Here is a 22,546-nt window from a genome sequence, read left to right on the forward strand (position 1 = left end):
CTCTTATGGGCAGGAGATCCAGACTCATTAGTGCATGCTTACTACAAGCGTCATAGCACTTTTCAATAAAAAGTTTTATGTTCCATGGCGGATCGTCATGCCCTCTTCATAGCACTTTTCAAAACTGTCCACAACTAGTTTTGAGTTCCTTCATTAATAATTCTCCATTGCATGAATTTGGATGCTAGCAGATAAGCTAGCATCTTCCAATATCTTTGAAAATCACATGTAGGACCCTTCTTTCAATATCACAAGCTACCCCACCATCCGCACAGTCGCCATATGGCATTCTAGAAACATCAAAGTTTATATATATCTCTTATAATCTAGGTGGAATCCATTGAACTTGAATGCAAATTAGGTGCTTCAAGGAATCTTGGATGGCTTTCTGATGAACTTGGAGGAATTTTAACCAGCCATCTCTTGCTCTTTCAACCAGTATATGGGTTGGGGAATGGTTATCATTAAAAACCTTGTTGTTTCGATTTTTCCATAGAGTCCAAAGTGTTATGCTAACATGCTCTAATATATGAGGTCACCATTTTGGTATCTTGTTGTTTTTGATCTTTGCCACCAGTCTATTAGCCTTTCTTCCCCATTTAGCTTCGGGATTGTAGTTTCAAGTCCAACATCTTTGCCACCAGTCTATTAGCCTCTCTTCTTAACTCAAACTTAGAATTTTGTCTTGCAGATTCAAGTGAATAAAAATGACAAATCTTTGGAGTGCATTTTAACCTCCCTACCTCTTTTAGAGGATTCCCTGTGCCACTCTCAATTAAGGGTGTCAATTGGACTGGATTTGGTCCAATCTGATGTAGTCCAATACGAGTCTATTACAAATGGACCAGGTTCAAGTCAATCCAATGAATATTTTGGACCATTTTGGATCAGTTTAATTCAATGTCTGAACCATCCAATCTGTTCAAATTTATTTTAATTTAAATTGGTTTCAACCCAAACCTGGTCTATTGACAACTATATTCTTATCTTATATCAATGGACCAGATATTGGCTTAATCCAATATAAATTTATTATGGAGGGACCAGGTCCAGTCTAATTCAATAAATATTTTGGAGAGGATTGGTCCAATCCAATGTCTTATTGATCTGTTTAGTCTGTCCAAATTGATTTTCCATTGACACCCTTACTCTTAATATCCAACATTGTGAAGGTTATATGTATATTTTATGGAAAACTTCCCTTTTGGGTCCAATCCCCACACTAATTTGTCATGGGCAAGTTTTGATGGGATTCGTATGGTTCTAATTTTATGCCACATATCCATTCGAACCACTTATAGGAATTTTTTATTTTTTTCCAAACATGATTATCCTAATCCATATTGTATTCACCATTGAGGGGTACATTTTAAGTGATTTTTCACCCACCCATTTATCTGCGAGTTCACATCCCTGCCCTGCATTGGGAACATCCCCCGATGATAGTACCAGTCCCTATGATGTCATCATCGGGAGATGTTCCCAATACACGGCGGGAATGTGCTGTGGGGCGGCCCCTTGTAGGGTGGAGATGTGATCTCTTTATCTTCCCAGAACTTAATCATATCTCCATTTCCTTCTCCTAGATTAATATTAAACCTTTTTTAGAAGTTCTCTTTGACTTAGGATCCCTCTCCAAGCCTAAGAGTTGCTTTTTCAAGTATTTATTCTTGATTATTTGGATCTATAGATTGTCTGGTTGAGTTAGAATCTTCCACCCCAACTTGGCTATGCTAGCATGATTTATCAATTGTAGGTTTTTAATACCCTATCCTCCTTTTTTCTTAGGCATACACACCTTGTTCCATGCCAATAGATGAAACACTTTTTTTTTTTTTTTTTATCCACATGAACTGCCTTTGTTTCTTGTTAATGTTGTCCATTACATTTTTGGGGAATTTAATCATTCTCATTAGGTATTGTGGGACCATAGATATGAAGGATTTCAGAGAAGTCTAATGGAATTGCATTCTTCAACCATGAAGATTACATTGCAGTTATAGAATAAGAAAGAAGAAACCAATCAACTTTAAACTCTATCCTAAATCCATCTTGATCCGTCTCATCATTATCTTTTGTGATAACAAACCAAATCTTATCTCAACCCCTAACATGAAGGATTTCATAGAATTTGGAAAGAATGCATTGTTTTCGAACGGATTACAAACAAGTTAAATAGAGAAAGAAAGATAAAGAGATAAGAAATAAACTGATAAACTCTATCCTAAGATATTTTAACCCATCTCAAACTTTTCCATCAAATCCTTATCATAACCATAACAAATTGATATTATCCAACTTCTTAACAAGATACAGGGATTTTAGGAATGTAACTCTCCCAAATAAATTTGCCTTTTCAAATACTTTTGTTAAGGGTAAAAGACTTAAACATCCCTTCATTTATACAATAAATATTAAAACTTCCCCTCTATTTTTAAAATGGACTAAGACCTCCCTTGTATGGTGGTATCATCGGACAAACACTTCCCCTCCTTAGCATTCAGTCCAAATCTATTGATACATGATGACGTATATGGCTGAAATTTCTTTAAAAGTCTAAGTTTACCCTTTTCACTTTTCCCTTGTATTTAAATTCATTGAAAAATGAGTCAAAACTAGATGTGCAACCTAGATCACCATTTGAGTTCAAATCAAGATCAAAGGCCATGATAATGTGTGTCACGCACATGCTTTTAGCTATTTCAATTCTATCATGAAATACCATTATATTAGAATTTTCAATTATGACCTATTTAATCGTTTATATGGAAATTAACAAAAACATTTCAATCCAATCTTAACTATATCAGTTTCTATTAATTAGAATAATTATAAATGCTTGGGCTAATCAATGACCAGCCAACATTTTGATGGAGACTACAATTGTGACTCCTACAATTGGAATGGGTTATTTCGATTCCAACTGTTTGGTTGGGCAGAATTGGAATCCCATTCTCATTCTTGTTGGAATGGCATTTCTCCATTTGAGGGAATGGCCCATTCTCTACGCCTTCCTTGGGAATGAAATCCCATTCCTGTTGATTTTAATTCTCATTCTCATTCCTGTTTGAACCAAACAGACTATAGGAATGGACCATTCCGATTCTAATTCCAATTGCAAACCAAACGGACCTTGAATTGGGTTAGTGGAATAGAATTTGATGACTATGTCCTGATACTACCCCCCTAAACATCTTTGATGTTTGAGTTTCACTACCAACCCAAAACCAGTTCCTGGGTTTCCATCCAAACAATCTAATAAACCTTGGATCTTCATTGAAATTTCATCCCAAATGCATCCTCTGTTGCAGAGAATGCCATGAATAAAAGTGGCTGGACTAGTGTGTGTGGTGGTAGATCAAGAATTAGTGGCAAAGGGTGGAACCGGCCATCAGTGGCAAAGGACTTCTTCAGAACTTCTTTTCTTTTCAGAATCTTTGTTTCAGCCATTTACTTCTATCTCTTGCTACTTTCTTTGTTCTCCTCTTTGCTAACATGGACAAATGTATACTTTGAGATTGGCCTGGAGGCAATCACCAACCTTCGTTTCCACTTGTATTATTAAGCTTCTAGATCTTAAGTTGATTATCAGATGAAGTTATTCATAGAAATCTTTTGCAACATGAAATTCTTCACAACCAAATATATGGGTTTTGCAATTTGGAATCCATTTGGCAAAAGCTTTGATTGGTCCCTTTGATCTCTTTACCCTCTTCAAATTTCGAACAACAGATTTTTTTAAAACCCAATAAAATATTTAAAAAAGAAAGAAATCAAATGTAAATCGAACCTAGTATTTTATTTTATTTTTTCTTTGTTTTCTTCTAATGGCTTAGAGGTAATTGCAGAAATTTTGATATTAGTGTTCCATAGAAAAGATGACCAAAGCTCCATCGGTCAAATTAATTGCCGCGGATGGAGGTTGACGTGTTTCTAACGTTGAGGATTTTTTTTTTTTTTTTGTTTCTTTATGATTCAATTAGAAACCTAACAAATCAACATTTAGTTTGGTAGGACAGTATTGTCTTTTTCAATCATCCGTAAGATATAATGACTGATACAGCTGAGAGAGAGGTCTTAATATTTATGATAAAAATGAAGGGAGGTTTAAGTCTGTTACCCTTTTTAAATAAGCATTTTTATCAAATATTGAGCGTTTGTTTACTTTTTTTTCCTTCAGTGCTTATTCATTTAAAAGGACTAATTTAACCTTGTTTGGAAGAGTGAGGTGATGTATTGGATTGCTAGAGGAGTGTGGAGATATGTTGGATTGTTAAGTTGGGAACAAACTTAATTCTCATTTGAATGGTTGTGGTGAAGAATGCTTGAACACAAGAAGAAAAAACACTTGTAGGTCGGGCAAAACAGTGCAAGGAGATAACTTGGCATGAGAAAAAAATGAAAGAAAATAAAAAGGAAGAAAGGAGTATACAAACCTGGATTGAGCTTCTGCTTCGTTTTGGGGTGGAAGATCGTCCTTTTATTGCTGCCCTTCAAGAGATGGTGAAGTGATGAGGAGAGAAAGGGCTGAATGAAGAGAAAACCCTATTCTTTATGATCAAGGGTACTCTGGGTATATTGGAAAAAAAGGTGGGGATAATTTTCGTCAAGTTTGGGAGTGCTTATTCTAAATAGCGTTTATGAGCGTTAAAAAGCACTTATTTTAAATATGGGTACTATAGGTATTTTCAGAATGACATGGAAAGTCAAGATAGACCAGAAAGAAAATAAGCATTTATTAAATAAGTACTTAAAAATAAGTCTAAAATTTGGCGAAAAAGCACTTATTTTTATGCACTCCCAAACTTAACCTTTGAACCAGGAAAAAAAATGCTCGAAATAAGCCTAAAACTTTGGCTTCTTCAAAATGGGCTTTTTTTTTTTTTTTGGAAAATAAGCACTTATTCAGAGCATTTACCAAATGCAAGTAAGTGATTATTAGTGCGGTCCTAACCTAAAATAAGTACTCCCAAATGGGTGAAGTTGAAATTCTTCAAATGGAGCTGCATGAATTCTTTTCTATCTCTTTTCCTTTTTCCTTTATTTCTTTAAGAGGGACAGAGGATAGTCCAAAGATGAAAAGTTCATAATTTCATTAAAGAATTGGACGAAATGGTCTCACAAAAGTTAAAAATTAAGAGAATGAAGCAAAATGTTGAAATTTGAAAAAAAAAAAAGAACGAGATAGCTCTACTCTCTATCACAAATGAAAGTTCAGAAACCTGTGTCACTACGCAAAGTATAGGTCCTATAAGGTTCTCTTTACTTTAATTCAAGGTTTTTAAAAAAGATCCATACAACAAACTGGACAGGAGTCTGGTTCCCGGGTTGAATAGTTTGACCATTCAATCTGGCCCGTTCTGACAAAAAATAAAAACTAGCCAAACTGTTAAATGATTTAAACGGTTCAACCACCCAGGTCAATGGTTTGCTGACCAAATCAACAGTTTTGGAGGGAAATAACGGTTATAGGGTAAAACTAATTTTTTCAGTCTGACCGGCTTATCCGCTGTGATTTTGAAAACCATGCTTTAATTAACCCCCCCCCCCCCCTCTTTCTTTTGATCAAGAGACTTAGAGACCCCCTTTTCGGTAAAAGCAAAGATCACCATTTCACCCATAAACCACTGACCACAGGAAAAGAAGAGCAAAAAAGCTCTGATGTTGAGTATTTCTTTGTAGAAGAATACATTTTAGGTTTTTTTTTCTTTGTTCCAAACAATTGGAGATTGGGAGAGAATTGCTTTCTTTAATAATAACAAGGGAATATGCAACATTACAAAATGATTCCTATGGCGCTTTATATTTTCAATATCTTGCTTATTAGTAGCTTTCTAAAGGGGACTAGTCTCAAGATGTGTTTGCAAAAAAAGATGTTTAAAAAAGTGTAGATTTTCTAAAGGTGCCAATTGGCTCAATTGGTCTCTTGGTCTAAGTTATTCACACAATGTTTTTAAAACTGGACTGGACCGGAAAAACTGGGAATCGATCACTTGATCAGTTTCATTTAACCCCAAAATTACTTTTTGGCCAAAAACCATTGATTCGGTCAACAAACAGTTGATCCAAGCGATCGGACCATTAAATCGTTCGACTTAGAAATGGTTTTGGCCATTTTTTTGGTTTTTTAATTTTTTTTATTCTTTATTAGAACAGGCTGTCCATTCAGTCCGAACGATTGGACCATTCAACCCATGAATCGGACCCAGAATATTTCCTGTCCGGTCTGATTTTAAAAACCTTGTCTTCACATAATCACATTTCATATACAAACTTAGACGTATTCAATAAAACTTAACCCTGTACTTTGCATATTACTAGAACACCTATAATTTGCAAATTGTTGGTATTTTTGTTTGTGAATTGAAACGAATGGGAAAAGGTAAAGAGCATGGGTCCAAGTGTCTTTCTCTGAAAATACCCCTACTAGTTCTTTTATCAACTTTTAAGAAACAAAACCATCCCCACACGATTGCCCCAATAGTGAAAATGATCACTTCTCTTTTAAATAGGAAGCCTACGAAAATGGTAAGGCAAATAGTTCTGGCTTTCACCATTCCCATAAAAGCAGTTCCTCGTAGAAAGTCAATTAAGTAAAGCGGTTGCGATTTGCAAACTATAATTGGTGTTTTAGAGGTTGGGTATCATGGTCATTTATTCATATAGAATTTATTTTAAAAGAAAGAAACATTTATTATTATTATTTGATAGTTAGGGGTGTTATTAAAAAAAAAAAGTAAATAAGCATTTGGGTGCTAGGGTAACATCAAAAATGATATTTCCCTCAATGACTGTCTGTCACTCTCATATAAATCATCGAGACAAACATTTATCTAATGCTGCATTTTATACTGAATCATGAAAGTGATTGTTATTTTTTGAAAATAGCGATGGGTGGAAGAGTAAAGTTTTATATCGATAAAATTGATGTAGTTTTTACATTGATTATCAATTTTAAACCTTAGAGCTGATGAGGTTTTATATCGATTACCGACATAAAACTCCACTCCATCCAAATACACACAAAAGTGAAACATAGTGGAATTTTATGTCAATAATAATTATACCCTCTTTCCAAATGCATACAAAACCAAACTAATATAAATTTTACATCATTATTAATTTACATTGCATCCAAATGCAGCCTTATCTAATAAACATCTTAACAGATGGTATTTTGGAATAAATGACTATAGGTGATATCAAATAAAATGCCATATAATCTAGGGTAAAATACAAAAACCTTCCCTGAACTTTCTGGTAATCATAAAAACCTCCTCTATAGTTTTACTTTAGCGAAAACCTCCCTGTTATTCTTAAAAAATTTGACAAAAACCTCCCTTCCGTCAATGATCATGAGGGAAAATGTTAAACAAATGATCAAATCTTTTCAAATACCTATTTTACCCTCCTTCCAATATTCCGCTATTCTCTTTCATCCCTACCAAGCTCCTTCATCCTCATCAACATCATCCCGCTATACTGTCGTCGGAGACAGAGAATCAACTAAGCCGTTGGGATCGCTACCCAACCCGCCCACCCTCTCTCTCTCTCTCTCTCTCTCTCTCTCTCGTTACTCTATTTGCCACTCCTCCATTTTTCTCGTTGGCCCTGGTGTGTTGTAGTTCTCACAGGTCAAACCTGTTGGAAGAAGACTCTACCACTTTCAAGTGGAAGGATAAACATAAACATTAATGGAAGCTCTTCTCAAAGTAAGAATAAACAATCTCCATGTAAAGAAAGATAAGAGAAGGATAATGATCATCATCATCTCGTTGTTTTCGGGTAGCTCGATCTGTCTTTATTAACTTGGTACTGATAGTTGTAACTACCCTGTTTGTTTTCTCAGCTTACTGCAACAAACCAAAATCGATTTAACCAAAAAGAAATATTGTAGAAGTTCCATCCTCTTTTACTTACCAAGACCTCCAAGAAGCTATAAGTGATTTCAGCGAAGAGCTGGGAAGGGATTCTTTTGGAACTGTTTATAAAGGGGTCGATGTTGCAGTAAAGAAGTTAGAGTAATTCAAGAGCGCGAGCAAGAGTTTAGAATAGAAGTAGGTGTTATTGTACAGACCAACCACAAGAATCTAGTCTGGTTGATTGGGTATTGTAATGAGTACAACATCGACTTCTTGTATCTGAGTTCATGAGCAATGATGCTTTAACAAGCTTCCTTTTCAGAACTCCAAAGCCCAATTGGAACCAACGCACCTATATTGTGTTTGGAGCTGCAAGGAGATCTTGTATTTGCATGAAGAGTGTAGAACCCAAACCATCCATTGTGAAAATATACTTCTTTATTATTGGTTTACACCAAGATTTCCGAGTTTGGATTGGCAAAGCTTTTGATGAATAACCAGAGTCGAACTCACACAGTTATTAGGGAAACCAAAAGGTATGTTGCACCCAAGTGGTTTAGGAGACTAACAGATTAGGTAGGAGTGTCGGCTGTAGGCATAGCAGATTCTACCAAGGTAGAGGTGTTGGCTGCACTTACAGGGATCGGAATAATTAACAGATTAGGTATTCAGAACCTCTCCATTGAAGGTGATTCAGCAAACACTATAAAATGGTTAGGAAAACAAGAGACCAGACCGTGGAGACTTGGACACTTTCTAATGAAGGCAAGGGATTTACTGACTGCTTCTAATGCAAACCTGATTTGGATTCCAAGGGAATTTAATGCTCTTGTAGACGGACTAGAAAAATTAGGTGCTCTATTAGAAGATTTATACTCTGAACTTTCCTCCTGTATAATTCCTATAGATTCGATCCCCGTTTTTGTTTTTCTTTTCTTTATATGTGTACACCTTCTTATGTACCCTTTTCTTTTCTTAATGAATTCAATTACCTTTCTCTCAAAAAAAAAAGGAGTATGTCAATCACTACGAAAGTTGATATATATATATAGCTTTGAGGTTTTGTTGCTAGAGATCATCTATTGTAGGAAGAACATTCCAACAGAAACTGACGAAAATGACAACAAAGGAATTCTTACAGATTTGGCTTACAACTGCTACTGTCAAAGCAGGTTAGATATCTACTAGAGAGATTCCTAGGGGTTGCATTTTGGTGCATTCAAGAAGAGCCATCACTAAGGCTGACGATGAGGAAGGCCACGCAGATGCTAGGAGTTATTGGAGTTCTAGTGCTTACATGCCCTTCTCCCTTTCACTTGGTTTTTGAAAGCTAAGGTGGTCCTCTGTTTCCGTGACCAAATAGCCAATTTCTAAACTCGTTTCTTTACCACTGTGTTATTATGACAATTGAATAATCAACATGGCTCTTGATTATTGATTGTCCCAGAATAATGGGTTTTTTATTTCTTTTTCCTTGCTTTAGTTTATTATCCCACTTATCTCAAAGAACTGCAAAGACAGTTACTGATATGGTCCAATTAGTGTAGGGGCGGTGGAGGTTCCGGCTATGTGGGGGCAGTTCGGTGTTGTGTAAGGATGATGGGGAAACATAAGAGAAGAGCGGGGAGGTTATTGAGGGCAAATATGGTACTTTTATAAAGTGATTAGATGATGTTTAGGGGTAATTTCGTAATTATACATGTTTTCTGTCATGATATAGAGGAGGTTTTTATGATTGTCAGAAAGTTAAGGGGAGGATTTTGTATTTTACCCTATAATCTAACAGCATCTTATTAATTCCCATGTGTTAGAGTCCAAGTTTTAAGTGGGGGATTCCAAGAGAAAACCATGGGAAGGTATGTTTCATTAAAGGGGAGGTTTAAGTCTTTTACCCTATATACAACATATGCTTATGCTTATTATTTACAGAAATTCCATTGCCTTTCTTTTTTTCCTTTACCAATAAAATGCCTTTGAAGGAAAGAAATTAAAGAAAAAACAATCAAGCTACATTCCTCGCGCTATGATCTTGTTTTAGTGTTTGCAGCCACAGTTGTTGATGATGTTGATTCATGGAGCCGTCTCCATCCGACAAATTGCCTTCATTGGCCATGGGATTGCATGATGCAAAGGGGTCGTTTTGAATTTGCGATGGTACCGTCGCCGTCGCCGTCGCCGTCGTCGTCGTCGTCGTGTCAGTGCCACTGGGGCCTTGTGCACAAAACGTCGGGGATACTTGAAATGTTGGGAAAGAAGAGAGAACATCGGCAATGGGCGGGATGATGGCTTGCGTGGTTATCTCATAACCCATGTCTTGGAGGAAGGGATTGTTGTTGTGGGATTTTTGTTGAAGGAACGAACACTGATCAGACAGTCTATCACTGTTAAACAAGGGTTCGTTTTTACTCGATTGGATGGGGTTGGATGATATGTCATTCGCAGTTTCCGCTAACACAAGCTCCCAACCCTCCCTTTCCGCTGCAACCGATCCCGAAACTGATCGCCGTTGCCCCTCTTCTTGTCGGGGCTGATCATCGAACAGTCGTACTAGATCAAGACTTGAACCTAAACTTCTTTGCCCAACAGACACCACTGACGGTGACGGGCACGAGCTTGTTCCCCATTCATTCATTCCCGTCAAATCCTCAAGTTGGGATTGTATCTCAGGTTGTTCTTGATCAGTGGAGACGGATGAGCATGGGCTTGATCCTCCAATATCAGTCACACTTTTCTCATCCTCTGTCTCTAAGCTTCTCTCCTCTGACACCCTTGCTGGTTGTTCGGATGTTTCGCCGTCGGATAGTCGAGAAGCTTCAGGCAGCAGCCGCTCGCAATTTGATGTGTTGACGACGGTCGAGGCAGGGAGAAGCATATTAGGTGGCCTTCGGAAAGAAGCATGGTCTTTGAGAAATTCTCTTAACGTATCTATGAGCTCATCAGATACCTTCTGCACACTCGGATACTCGGACGTTCGTCCGACGCCAATGCTCTTGCACAAGTCATAGAACTCTGATAGCTCTTTAAATTGCTTCGAGGCCCTAATGCACGTTTGAAAGGCATCAACGCAGACTTGGTATTTTAAGTGAAAGAAGCTATCGAGGAGAAGTGCGAGACTGTCAGAGATATCCCGATAGAGATCAAAGCTCTCCCGCACCACTGAGTGGAGAGCTATGTGCACCAAACGATTATGCTTGGCGGCACCGGTGGGGCGGGTGGCGATCACCCGATCAAGCAAACGCTGCCAGCAGGAGATGTTATCGATCAACACTGGTGGCATCATATCAGAAATGGGATCATGCAACCGCCGAGAACGGTTGTGCTGGTCCCTATGCTTATTTGCAGCGCGCCGGTGGAACTTGCCCGTGAGAAAGCAGTCGAGGCGCTCGTCGAGGTAGAGGGCGAAGGTACGCACAAAAGCTGAATAGTCCATGGGGCTTGAATAAGAGCCGTCTCGGAAGCTTGAAAGATTGAGAATTTTGCTGCCGCGCTTCATAGCGTGGAGGACTTCCCGAGGGAAGTGCGGATCGCCCTCTTGAAATATTCTAAGAACGAGCGTGAGGGACTTAACCGCGACAACCCAATTTCGAGTTCGACCTATGCGCTTGGCTATTGCCTGAACGCAGCCTGCCGCGTGCAGGTCGGAGGTGGAAGTGAGCATGACAACCTCATTCACGTACCGTTCTTCTACCGGAACCTCTTCATGGGTGGTGGCCTTGAGCACAGCGACGTCAAGGTTGTAGGAATTATTGTATGAAACCTTGGCGAGGCTAAGGCTCGTGTGGTCCTTCATGACCCCAATCGCCTTCCTGATCTTGCTTGGCATGGTTGATCGATCGTCTTATATCAAAGATCGATCACCACGCCAGCAAGTTTCAAGATTATAGATGAGGAAGGGAAAGACAAGAACAATTAATACTCCCCTTAATTATCTCTCTTCTTCTTTTTCTTTCTTCTGTTGCTGCTGCTTCGATCGGTTACATACCTTGGCTTGAGGAAGGGAAAGACAAGAACAAAGAGCTTTCAGAGCCCCAGACAAAGATGTATTTTGTTTGGGATTGTTTTGCAGCGCTGAGAAGCCTTCGGACTCGGTTTGGTTTCTTCACCACCAGAGTGAGATCCTCTCTGTACTTTCCTCTATTAATATCTTTATTCTTTAATAGAGAATGTCCGATAGATGTGAGGAAAACTCGCACATTTTTTGAACCTGTCATAACAAACAATCCCCATTTGGGAAAATATCAGTTTGGCCATGCATTTATATATTCATCTATCGATCTCTGTGCTTGATCGATGCGTTATGAGCGCGCTGCCCTCCCTTCGATCATCCTTGTAGCATGAATAATCCTCAGAAAAAAAATGATCAAACACTAGACCGTCAGAGTTAGAAATTATGGTTTGTGGATGATACCATATGTTCAGTGCAGAATTTCCCAAAATTGCTGCTATCATAAAGTCATGTTTTGGATAATGAGAGCATACAAAATGGCTGAGTCTTCTTTAGTCCAATGTGGCTGAAGGGCGGGGCTACATGACAGAATTGGACCCATTGTTCTGGAAGACGAGGCCCCAAATACCCCCCTACACTCATTTTGTCATTAGAATAAGATTTCCTTGTCCATCCAAAATTTGCAAAGAGAGACTTCGATTCATCAGAAATTTTTACCTTCAAATAGACCCAAATTTTACATGTGGCTTGTTTTGAGAACAAGCTTGAATACAACTATATTTGTATTTGTACTCCTTTCAAATTGAGCCTAAGTGATTGGTCTACAATATGAATGTTTTGCACTTTTTAAATGAAATTTGTACATGTTTTCAATTCATTTTACTCTTAAATTGGCCATAAAATCTAATAAAAAATTACTGTAAAAAGTATATTTATAACTTCTTTTGAATCTGGCAAACCTCCCAGGTTGGATTGGGCCCGGCCCGATCCAACTCGAGCCTGAGTTTTGGGTGAGCTCTGTTGGGTTAAACATAGTTTGTGAGTTGGGTCAGGCTTAAATCCAAGATGTGCACCTTAGGGTTGAGATCGGCTTCAGTTTGTGCAAGGCCCGTTCGAACAGCCTTTACAGCCTTGCATCGGAAATATCTCCACACTTCTGTGCTTATTGAAGATATTCCCAAAGCAAGGCTATAATGGGTGTTTGAACGGTCTCTGCACTCACTGAATCGGGTTACCTTATGGTTGGGCCTGATGAACTTTTTTCCTGTACTGGCCACACTAAACAATCAGTGTGTCTGAGTGTGGTAGGTATCTAAAACCTAATATGAATTCAGTTACTCTTACATGTAGGTGTATACACTTAATGAAGCATTTATTAGACACCAAGGCTATGTTTGATTTGAAGGAAAAAGGTAGGGAAACCCTATGCAAGGTTTATAAAGATTTCCCTACCTTCCTTTCCCTACTTTTTCCTTCAAGCCAAACACAGCCTAAGGGGTTGGTCTACAACATATATGCTTTGCATTTGTTAATGAAATTTATACATGTTTTCAATCCATTCTACTCTTAAATTTGCCATGAAACCTAATAAAAATGACCGTAAAAATATATTTATAAACTCTTTCAAATCAGGCAAACCTCCCAGTTCTATTGAGCCTGGCCTGATTGGGTTGCAATTTCATTTGCACTAGTACAAATGAAAAGATGCAAATTTTGATTTAATTTTGTTTTGAGTTTTACTATATTCTGCTTCAGGTCTTACTTTATTTTACTTGTATTGAAATCAAATAAAATAAGGTAAGATTTGAAATAAAAATTACATAAGAATTTACACCTAAATCATTTGCACTACCATAGCTTTGCATCAATACAAATTTATTTGCCCTGCAACCAAATGTAACCTTAAGCTCAATTTGAAAGGAGTATAAATACAAATTTATATAGAGTGCAAAACTTTGTATTTTTTATATATTTGTATTATACATATTTATATTTATGATACTTCCAAACTCATCCAAGTTGTAGGAAATTGGCGTAGGTGGGTTATAAATGGTGGTGAGTGGCCGGTCCCATGAGTGGAGGACAGGCCTAGGCTAGCAGCAATGTTTGTATATGGAAAGCCAGCGATATCTTAGTCAGCGAAGTTGTGAAGCTTGGTAAATGGACAATACAAGTGATAAATCATTCCATTTCACTGCCATAGTGCCATGTGCCATGTGATTACAACAACCATATTTTATCTTTTTATCTTTGTTGCCACACAGGGAGGAAGATGCTGAAAAGCGCCAGGCAATGAGAATCTTTGCAGCAACTATGTTGAGAGTTTGAGACCCACCCACGCTTTTCATGAGACGACTACAGACTACCACCTACAAATACGTTGGTAACACGTTGACTATTGTATTCTGGACTTTGATTTTACTTGTAAATTGCTATAACCTCTCCTCAGGTTTGGTAATGGCGAAATTGCAATACCTCTCACCTTTCTAAGTAAACCCTTTTTGTTCATGGCAAAATTTCAATACCTCTCGCTTTTTTAGGGCCCTATTTGGCGTGTATGGTCTTTTGGCTGTTTATAAGTTGGGAATATCGAAAATCGGTCTATTCCCGTTTAGCGTGCAGAAGATTTCGCTGGGGCATCAAAAAGACATGAAAAATCCCTTTTGACCTGATTACGGCAAGTTCTAAATAAAGCTTTTCGCGTCCTCTGTGTTTTAATCTCGCATGGAAAGACCCGAAGCAACGCACGGAAAGATGCACGTTTGCCAAATGATCTTTGGGCTGCCTAGATCTTGTGTCATCAGAACTACGAGAAGATCTTCTCAAGAAGACTTGCCAAACGGACCCCTTTTGTTAAAATCCTTTTATAAGAGACAAAAAATTATAAATGAAAAGAGATTGGAAGGGATTGGAATAGCCATGATGAACTATGAAGAGAAAAATGTGAAAAGTAAACATTTTGGTAAAAAAAAAACTGTATTTCTTGTTAGAAGATTCTAACAGAAAAATCTACTTGCAACTGTATCCAAAGTACCAAATTTCAGGGAAAATTTAAGCAACAGTCAAAACTTGAGAGGAAGTTTCATCAATCTACCCTTAATCTTTTTTTTGAAGGTTCAATCTACCCTTAATTAATTATTGATCAGCAAAGGAAGATTAAATAAAAATAACATCCTCTAAAGTTTCCATACTTTGGAGTTTGGTGGAAGCCTTTTAATGTATCTAATCACTACTCGTCAAACAAATGCATCAGAGAAAATTCTCTCTTCCTCCATACTAAATAATTGTGTGAATTGTATCTTGAACTGCCAGATAACCCCCTCTCTAGCTATTTAATGCACCAAGTGACCGACCCACAACCCACAAGAGGATCCAGAAATACCTTTGGGCAGGGCCGGTCCAGAATAGAATGGATGGGTGGAGGATTAGAGAATGGCAGTTTCCTCTCAGTTGGACCGTCTGTCCCTCACCTTTACTACTGCCTATACCAAATTCATCTCTTCTTTTTGACAAGGCATGCATGTGGGGTTGGCCTCTGTGTAGCATGTAACAACAATAAAAGGACTGAGGTAGTGGAGTCCCATAGCACATGCTTCCTTTATATCGATCATGATTTCTTCACTTATGGATTGGATATCCATTTCCAGATCCAAATCCCACCTTTTTAATCGACCTCTGATTCAAAACATAAAAAGTAACAAAGTGGGTAGGCCCCACCCTGTCCCTGTGTTAATAATACTCACCAACATCTATAGCAGTGGGAAATTGATTGAAGGGGACTGAATTGAGTAGGGTTTTTGAATTCCAACTTCCCTGAAAATTTTCACATTAGTTTCCTTCACTGCAGCAAGCTTTCTTTTCCCAATATCTTTATCAATAAATCGATGATTGACTAGGAGACACAGAGCTCCCTTCTTTTTCAAACAATGCCATCAATTGGCAGTTTGGCACAAGGGAAAGGGACCTCAGCACCTGTCTCCACGCAACCTCTCAACCTTATCAGTTTTTCACCACCCAACTTGTTGAAATCAAATGAACATAAATATATATTTATATATACTCATATGGATGGATTTGATCTAATTACACATATCTCAGTCATATAAATTTCAACAACCACAACTACTCACTACACTACATACAAGCAAAGAAAAAAAAAATCCTAAGCTATATGAAAATGTTAACCATCCTCCTTTCTTCTTCTAATCAGATCCACCGAATGCCAGTTCTTTTGTCTCCTCAATATCCTGTAGGAAACTCGCAATTCCCAAACTCTGCAAACCAAACAAACCAAACACCATCTTTTTAGTACTGCTTGATTTAGGAATAAAAATAAAAAAATAAACAAAGAAATAGGACCACTCATCGCCATCAAACAGTCTCAGAACATAAAATTTTTACCAGAGCTACGACCAGTTCAGTGGGGTTAATTTCACCGGAACTACTGAAAGAATGTTTTAATTTGCGCATGTGGTGATGAGTGATGAATAACAATAATATGATATGAAAAGAAGAGAGGGGATAAGTGATAAGATACGCACTGGGAGGTTGAGTGACAACGTATGCGGCCCCTTCGAAGTCACATGTTCCCATCCCACGCCTCATCTTCTGATAGTAGCTGTTGAACGCGAATGAGGCGTGCGCTTCTAGGGTGTTAGGATCGTAACACGTGGAACCTGGCTGGATCTGGTGGCAGTCAGCTCCTCCCTCTCCGCAAGCATAATCAAGTGCCGCCTGCAACTTCTGCTCCCCGGCTTTCCCGTTCGCCACGCACCAAGTCTGCCCCGACGAGCTCGTCGAAACGCTCCCTCCATTGTTCACCGGCGTCATCTGGTTCTTCTTCCCTCCGTTCACCGGAACCTTCTGCCTCGCCTCCTCCGATGTTAGTGGTATGTCGTAAACCTTCTGTTCGTTAGGGTAAAACAGACCGTAGTTCCTCTCAGATGTGGGTCCCGGCTTCTTGTTTTCATTGAACAACGCGAACAAGTACACATCCAGGTCTTCCTGAGGCCTCAACGGGGTTCCACCTCCGGCAAGAACTCTGCGCACCAGGTTCCCGTTATAAGCAGCTGCATTCTCCTCGTTCGCTCCCGTCTCGTTCTCATCGCCCTTCGAGGGCCAGCCCGTCTCGGTCACGACCATCTTTATGTCGTCATATTTCAAAGCCGACATGGCTGCAAATACCGCATCGATTTGGGCTTCGAAGAGGCTGAAGTACCTTAAGCCATTGCCGGAGTCCACGACACCCGGGTTGTTTCGGAAGAGAGCATAATCGAGGGAGATAACATCGGAGTTTGCTGCGTAAGCGAAGAATGGGTAGGCGTTTACCATGAGGTATGATCCAGTCTGGCGGAAGAAATCCAGCATGGGTTTGATGACGGGTTCGACTAACTCAGTTTTGAAAGATCCGGCAGAGGATGGGTAGGAGGACTGGAGAGCACTGAGGGCTATGGGAGAGGAGACCTTAATGGCGGAGTCAAGGTTGTATTTAACCAGCGCGGCGTGAACGTTGCGCATGGCTGGGACAAGGAACTCGGTTGTGTTGTGTGGATCCACGAAGACTTCATTCCCCACGGCAATGGCGTGGATTTGGGTGTCTGGGTGGTAAGCGGCGATGTTCTTCTGGACCCACGTGTCCGCGAAGGACCGTCTCTTGGCCGCCGCGTAGAGCTGCTCATTTGGCAAGGCAACGACGACATCGATGCCTGAGCCAGCAAAGGCTTTGAGCACGGCCGGATCAGTGTCGTAGAGCTTAACTCGGGTCAGACGCTGAGACTTGAAGAGCTGAACTACCTTCATTGCCGAAGGAAGGTTGTTGGCAACTCTACCGTAGTTTATTCCGATTGTTCCCGCATCTGCAAATGTCGTAAAAAGAACATCAGCCAGACAGAATCAGAGAAGAGTCGCTGGTGTTTTAGAGAAATTTTTCTTAAAAAAAAAGAATAACAAAGCATCAACTTTACCTGCAGTTGCAAGCATGGAGAGGATCAATAGGAAGAAAGAAATGGTGAAGCGCTCCATGCTCTGCTTACGAGAGAAACAGAGCAGGAAAAGAAGAGGGAGGAGGAGGAGGAGGAAAAAGTGAAAGTCGTCGTTGCCTTTTGTTTTGAGCCTTCTTTTTAAACTAGTAGAGAGGGGGAAGTGGGGAAGTGGCGGAGGTGGAGAGAGTGGTGAGAGGGAGAGACTGAGAATGAGTGGGGGAAAGCACAAGGCAGGGTCTCTTATTGTGATAGGACTTAAGGAGGAGGTTCGGGGAATCAGGGTTGAGTGGGGAATGCGCCCCAAGTCACTCTCTTTAACTCCGTTTGTCGTGCTGTAATGGTGAACTTCACACCGTCCCAATACGCCGTTTACCGCGGTAAGGTGGTTTCATCCACTGCGCGCCAGTGATGGAGCCCCACAAACTCGACCGTTAACATTACCCTCTATGAGTCTATGGTGGGGGCCATGCATGTCCCACCTGTGGGAGAAAGATCAGACCCTCCAAGTTCCCAACTGATCAAATAGACAAATAGCGGTGCTACATCATTTATCTCGGACTCCAGCCCTAGTTCCTTCGTCCAGCAACTACAGAGACCAGATTGTGTGGCAGGCGTTTACGCGTACGGTTGAGAGTTAATCGATGATGGTTGGGTGGGACCACATTATTCTACAAGATCTACAGGTGCTCCAACCAATAAGCTGCAAAATTAAAAATATAAAAAGAAAGAAATAAGCTGAACACTCAGGCAGAACACAGATGCCGGATCTTAGAAGTTTGCATTTTTCACCCCCCAGGATCTGCATCTACTACGAGTGTTAAGTACAGTAACTACACTCTTAACAGTCAGTGTCGCATGAATACAATGCGCGGTATTTCTATGGAGGATCCAGCAATGGATACCGCTGCTACTACTAGGGAACCAGCAGATCCCAAGTCTGTATTTCTATTTTTTATTTTTTATTTTAATCCTTAATTCGAACGTTGCTCGTGACAGCTGCCATAATTTTGTAATAATAATTGTGAAATAATAGGATGTCTCAAGAATGGTCTTTTGCCTTAATTAAATCAAATAAATCATTGTGGTAATAGTGTGTGAAAAAGTAAAAAAGTAGAAAATGATAATTACGAGATTATTAAAAAAAGTCTTCTCTGCGCTCGATTAATGACTTTTAGCCATTTGCTTTGCGTTTCTTCCTCTCTTTTTTTTTTTTTTTCATTTCATGGGTCACATATGTAAACAAAATGAAAAATGTAGTACATGTATTGATTCAATCACGGATCGGAGTCAAAATCAGATCCATTTCCATAGCCAGGCATATTGCATAAACTGTAATTTTCAAAAAAGTAGACACTTGACAGTTTCAAATTTCAATAAGTAACTAGCATTGTTACTTTTTTTTCTGCAAAGAGAATTCATTAAACACAAAAGAAAAAAGGTAGGAGCCCAAACAAACACACTACATGACAACACCGACTAATTAGGAGCGCACAGACACCAATGCAGAGCTCTCTGAAACCTCAACAAAGAAATTAAGGTCGAAGCTAGGCAGGAGGATTGTAAGTAGAACCAATTTTCTTTTGATGAGTAGTATTCAGTTATTCGCTATCCGGGATTTAGATGACCCGAAATCTGAATATCATGGATCCTCAGGATTTTGGTATTCAAAGTGGGATATAGGATTGGGATGTAAGCAAAAAATTCAATATACAGTGAAAGCTTAGTCGGTTCGGTCCTGGACCATCAACTTTTGGCCGATTCCTAGCATCTTAAGGCATTAAGATATGTAGAGGGATTTGTGTCCTAGAGTGGGTGATTTGGGAAGTATATTTTTGGATGTATTTTTCTTTTTTCTTTTTTTTTTTTTAATTTTTTGGAGGACAAGACTCTAAGGGAGTTCGGCTTCAGTCCAGCCTCCTTCAGTCAGGGCACTGTTCTCGCGATCGTGTAAACGTTTGAAGCACGCGGAGAGTTGTTTGAAACCTTTGACGCCATTAATTTTTAAAATCCACGCCAACTGAAATTCCACTTTGCCAGTTTGCCTGAAACCTCCGTTCGTCGCCGGAGAAATGAGAACCCCGGCGATTGATCCTTCTATAGGTCGCCTGAATGTCCGTATCTCCGTTCCTCGCCTCACGTTTTTCACGAACCTTGCTTAACCGTTCCTGAAAATGGAGAGCAGCAGTTGAAGGTAGAAAAGAAAAGATTTCTCTGGTTTTAGTCTCGTTAAAGAACATGCCTCCTTTGAAGATCCAGCCATTAGATGGCCATTTGCTTGAAGAGTCTGTCGTGAAACCGCGGTTAAGCCTGTCGTGAAATCGCGTCTCAAGAGGCTTTTCCAGTGGCAAAAGTTCCCAAGTGTTCTGAGGTTTTCATCGACTGAGAAGCCCGTCCTTGGTGAACAGCAGTATAACAAAGATGCTACTAACAACAACAACAACAACAACGATTGGGAGCCGAGTTCTATGTGTTTGGCCAAGATGGTTCAGAACTTCATTGAAGAGAACAATGAAAAGCACTCCTCAACTGCCAAATGCGGACGAAATGGATGTAATTGCTACAATGGAAACTGCAAAGATAGCTCCGAGATGAATTCGACTTGTGCAAGTGTTTCGGTGAACCGATGCCGGCAGCTTCCTGTGGCGATGCCTGCAAATTTCTCAAGGTATACTGATTTTCTAGAATCTCTTTCAATTTAATATATACAGTTACTGAAGACAAGAACTTTATCATGTCTTATTTTGAAATGAAAAATTCCCCTTTTCTTAAACAGAGCTTGGTTCCTTGTGCGAGCGTTGCCGGGAGAAACCTCTTAGCGGACACTGCGAAGATCATAGAGAAGAACAAGAGTTGCAAACTTAAGGATGATTGCAGAAAGATCGTCACTGATGGTCTTATTAGTCTTGGCTACGAAGTTCAAAGTCCACACATATTCATCTTCTTGAAGCTGAGTCAACCGTCACCATACCAAAGGTCCTAAGCCAAACAGCCAAGAACACAGATATTCAATCTCCCATCTCTCTCTCTCTCTCGATCTCTCGATCTCTCGATCTCTATCTGACAGGGATGATATTAGTTCTACCGTAAGAGCATAGCCACGCAGAGACAGAGACAGAGTGTTTGAGCTTGAGATGGAAGTGATGGAGAAGATGAGAAAGATGAAATCGGAAACGTCAACTTTGATACGGGTGAACCTGGCGGGAATCATGGAGAGAGCAGACGAGTCGCTGCTACTAGGGGTGTACAAGGAGGTCGGGGTGGCACTCAATACCGACCCAACTGGTCTGGGTTCTCTCACCCTCTTTCGATCCATCCCACAGCCGGTGATGGTTGTTTGTCACTGGCGGTAATAGTTGTTAAGTCGTTGTCGGGTGAATGGGAGAGAGAGAGGGAGAGAAAACATGCAACACTTGAGCGAGAGGAGGGGACTCGAAAACCCACTTTTTCGAGGACGTTTACACAATTAAAGGACGCGTGGCGTGTCCTCCAACCGCACGAAGGGCGGAAAGGTGCCCTCAGTAAAGTTGCCTGGACTGAAGCCGGGCTCCAATTAAGGGTGGCATTTGACAAATAAACGAACCATTAATGGGAAACAAGAACTGTCACTAGTCAAGTGTTATGCTTATTACAGTAGGACCTCCGGTGACCTGTGCAGTTACTAGGTAGGGTAGCCCTGGCATTTTTGTTCTCTCTTCCAGCACCTTAGCAGTACTAATTACAGATATTGATTTATTTTCCTATAGGCTAGTTAAAAATAACCTACCTAATATGTTCCTTCGATTATGATACCAGGAAAGTTTAGGGTTCATTTGGTTCATAAGAATAGGCTGAAATTGAAATAAGAATGGATTCAATTCCGACCATTTGGTTGAGCATGAAATCAGAATAGATCTAATTTCAATAATTTGGTTAAACAAAATAGAATCAGATTCCCATTTATGATGGGATGACATTTTTTTATTTGAGGGAATGCTTTATTTGGAATGAAAATCCATTTTAGCCAATTCTGATTATGATTCTAATTTGAGCCAATTAATTATTCCGATTGAAAAAATTATGATTCCAATTCTGCAAACCAAAAGGGCCCTTATAAGCAATGAATTAACACGGGGTTGATTGGTTAACATGTTAATGATACGGGGTCACAAATTTTTCGGATATCTTGTCTTTCCGGTATCATAGTTATCCTTTCTTCATATAATATTCATACATTGGTCAAACGTATTGGGTATTATGTCTTTTCAATAGCATAAATTTATTATTAAAATTAATAGAAGGTCTTTCCGTAGCATAGATTTATTACTAGAATCAATAAGTAAGATTTTACTGTTACAGGCTTTTATGTAGGAGGAAGAGTCCGACTCATTGTCGGTCAAAAAATGGTTTTGTCTGTCTGCATGGCTCAGTTTGGAAGTAGCACAAATGCAACTATATGAAATGTAAATACATATAAAATAATGCAATTAGTCGAATGGAACGATTTTTGACCAAATCAACAATTTTAATTGCCTGACAGATTTTAATAGAATCAAACCCAAAATCCTAACCATGGCGGATTGAAAATAAAGCCCAATTTTCATTTGTACCAAAATGCTATCAGTTGCCTGGGGAAAAAATACAGTACATTGGGTTGCTTCGTTATTTTTTGGTTGTTATTGGACCCCTGACCCCTGACCCCTGACCCTGAGGATGTGGCCAGGCATTTCTGACTTGGGTGTGAATCTCCAGGGGGAGGTTGAGAATTGAGAATGGAAAAC

The 22,546-nt window shown here is 39.5% G+C and overlaps 2 protein-coding genes and 2 long non-coding RNA genes across 4 annotated transcripts; 1 reads left to right on the forward strand and 3 right to left on the reverse strand.

The window, feature by feature from the left end:
* Positions 1-9,695: 9,695 nt before the first annotated feature.
* Positions 9,696-12,654, reverse strand: LOC148875236 (clathrin coat assembly protein AP180-like). Its single transcript, XM_088965801.1, has one exon. The coding sequence runs from the start codon at positions 11,683-11,685 to the stop codon at positions 9,865-9,867; it is 1,821 nt and encodes a 606-aa protein (XP_088821927.1). The 5' UTR covers positions 11,686-12,654; the 3' UTR covers positions 9,696-9,864.
* A 3,176-nt stretch (positions 12,655-15,830) lies between these two features.
* LOC148875237 (glucan endo-1,3-beta-glucosidase 12-like) lies at positions 15,831-18,309 on the reverse strand. Its single transcript, XM_088964316.1, has 3 exons — positions 17,772-18,309; positions 16,350-17,663; positions 15,831-16,082 (listed from the first exon to the last, which is right to left on the reverse strand). The coding sequence occupies exons 1-3, from the start codon at positions 17,827-17,829 to the stop codon at positions 16,048-16,050; spliced, it is 1,407 nt and encodes a 468-aa protein (XP_088820442.1). The 5' UTR covers positions 17,830-18,309; the 3' UTR covers positions 15,831-16,047.
* A 717-nt stretch (positions 18,310-19,026) lies between these two features.
* On the reverse strand, positions 19,027-20,165 carry LOC148875238 (uncharacterized). The gene is made up of 2 exons (XR_016094991.1): positions 20,029-20,165; positions 19,027-19,954 (listed from the first exon to the last, which is right to left on the reverse strand). It is a non-coding gene; the product is annotated as an uncharacterized LOC148875238 (long non-coding RNA).
* A 152-nt stretch (positions 20,166-20,317) lies between these two features.
* LOC148875239 (uncharacterized) lies at positions 20,318-21,791 on the forward strand. The gene is made up of 2 exons (XR_016094983.1): positions 20,318-20,454; positions 20,563-21,791. It is a non-coding gene; the product is annotated as an uncharacterized LOC148875239 (long non-coding RNA).
* Positions 21,792-22,546: the final 755 nt, after the last annotated feature.

This window comes from Nelumbo lutea, chromosome 1 (genome assembly GCF_056320005.1).
Source record: "Nelumbo lutea isolate HS-2025 chromosome 1, American lotus-T2T, whole genome shotgun sequence".
Lineage (NCBI taxonomy): Eukaryota > Viridiplantae > Streptophyta > Magnoliopsida > Proteales > Nelumbonaceae > Nelumbo > Nelumbo lutea.

What these genes read in the sequence shown, in the direction of transcription:
- LOC148875236 (XM_088965801.1), bottom strand. Translation starts at nt 11,685, where the DNA reads ATGCCAAGCAAGATCAGGAAGGCGATTGGGGTCATGAAGGACCACACG.
- LOC148875237 (XM_088964316.1), bottom strand. Translation starts at nt 17,829, where the DNA reads ATGGAGCGCTTCACCATTTCTTTCTTCCTATTGATCCTCTCCATGCTT. An exon ending in CTCCATGCTTGCAACTGCAG is followed by an intron (nt 17,664 to 17,771) that starts GTAAAGTTGATG and finishes CGACATTTGCAG; the next exon opens with ATGCGGGAACAATCGGAATA. An exon ending in CGTTGTCACTCAACCTCCCA is followed by an intron (nt 16,083 to 16,349) that starts GTGCGTATCTTA and finishes TTTGGTTTGCAG; the next exon opens with AGTTTGGGAATTGCGAGTTT.